Source organism: Spinacia oleracea, chromosome 3 (genome assembly GCF_020520425.1).
Source record: "Spinacia oleracea cultivar Varoflay chromosome 3, BTI_SOV_V1, whole genome shotgun sequence".
NCBI classification, from domain to species: domain Eukaryota; kingdom Viridiplantae; phylum Streptophyta; class Magnoliopsida; order Caryophyllales; family Amaranthaceae; genus Spinacia; species Spinacia oleracea.
Window position 1 is genome coordinate 120,216,823 of NC_079489.1, and position 1,726 is coordinate 120,218,548.

Here is a 1,726-nt window from a genome sequence, read left to right on the forward strand (position 1 = left end):
GTTATTAGTTGTTATTTTTTGTAAACATTCAAATTACAATATATTGAAAAAAAAAATAGCTATTAAATTTCAGATATATTTATTGTTATTATCATCACTAATTTTTTTTAAACTAATTTTGTTATTTTTGTTAGCGTTATTATTTTAGTTTTATTCCGAATATTGAAAAAACAAAAAATGGATCCTTTTCTACAAATCTGGATGATTTACCTGATGATTTTGTTAATCATCCAAGCTTTTCTGTTTTCATGCGAAGGATGAGTGGAAATTCGAATTATTTGCCACAAACTACCCCTTCACAAAATATTTCACAACAAATGCCACCACCAAATTATTCTTACGCCCCCCCAAAATTACAAGCTATGTATCAAGGTAGCAATAGTCAGTATGAAGATAACGATGATGAAGATGAAGATGAAGTTGATGTTGATGCTAATGCTGAAACCGTTCCCGAGACACAACCGGAACCCATACTAACGCATTAACATACGGCGCCCAAAAATAGTCAACGTGGGCGAGATGGAAAATCATCTACCAGTTGGTCTACAAGAGAGGATGAAGCTTTGATAAGTAGCTACATGGAGCATTGCACTGACATAGTTGTCGGTACTGACCAGAAAGCAGCTGTAGTTTGGAGGAAGGTTAAACAAAGCTACGACGCGGCTCGGAAATCAAGACCAATGGAACTTACAAAAGCTTGGAATGTGAGAATGATCGAGAGTAGGTGGAGAAGGTTGGGAAGGGATGTCATGGCGTTTCTCGCTCACTATGAGGAAGCAAAGCGAATGGACAAGAGTGGTATGCAAGTAGATGATCTTAAACAATTGGCTCACACTCTGTACTGTAACAGCAACAAAAGCAATTTCAGGTATGAAACATCATGGAAAATGTTGTCGAAGTACAAAAAATGGGAAGAAAGGGTGCAGTGGGGTATGTCCAAGGAAGATAGGATCCGCCTTAATCAAATTTCCGAACCAGATAGCTCTGGTAGTGAGAAGAGAGTTCGAGCCGAGGATGAAGATGTAACCGTCGTAGCCGGTGGTTCTTACATGTCTGGAAGAACCCCTCGCCCGGACGGTGTAAAAAAAACGAAAGCCAACTTGCGAAAAGGAAAAGAGAAAGAGGTGGCCGACGAAGTTGCAATGGCCGTCAGCGAAAGCCTCATGATCAACTCAAGAGTTCGAGACAACAATATGGACTACAAAAAAAATAAATTGGAATTTGATCGGCTTAAGGAAGACCGGAGGGAGAAACAACTGGAGTTGGAGCAAAGGAATTTTGTGCACCGACAAGAAAATATTCGAATGGATCTGATGAAGTCTAAATTTGATACGTTGACTGCATTGTGCAATAAGGCAGAGCTAACTCCACATGAAGAGAAGTTCAAAGACCATTTGATGATGGAGTTGTATGGTTCAACTCCTTAATTTAGAATATGTGTTTAAATTGTATGATTCTAGTGCTTAAGTTTACATTATGTGTTGTTGTATTATTGTATCAGTTATAGTACTTGTTAAGTTTTTATTGTTGTAGTAATAGAAGAATATGTGTTATTGACGTTTTAATAAAATTTTAATTGCGTTACTTTTTTATTAGTGTTATTTTGAATTAATTTATAAGTTGTTTATTGTACGTGATTCAAATATATTAGACAAGTTTCTAAAATAATATTATTTTCAGTGTACTTTTTAATTTTTCAGACAATATGTAGACATTAGTCCATCAA

At 36.1% G+C, this 1,726-nt stretch overlaps 1 protein-coding gene across 1 annotated transcript; it reads left to right on the top strand.

Annotated features, from left to right (window-relative positions):
* The first annotated feature begins 578 nt into the window (after positions 1–578).
* LOC110775020 (uncharacterized) lies at positions 579–1,427 on the top strand. The gene has a single exon (XM_021979625.1). It carries the CDS (start codon positions 579–581, stop codon positions 1,425–1,427), a length of 849 nt encoding a protein of 282 aa, XP_021835317.1.
* Positions 1,428–1,726: the final 299 nt, after the last annotated feature.

Bases quoted from the DNA above. Each gene is read 5' to 3' on its own strand.
- LOC110775020 (XM_021979625.1), top strand. From the start codon at position 579: ATGGAGCATTGCACTGACATAGTTGTCGGTACTGACCAGAAAGCAGCT.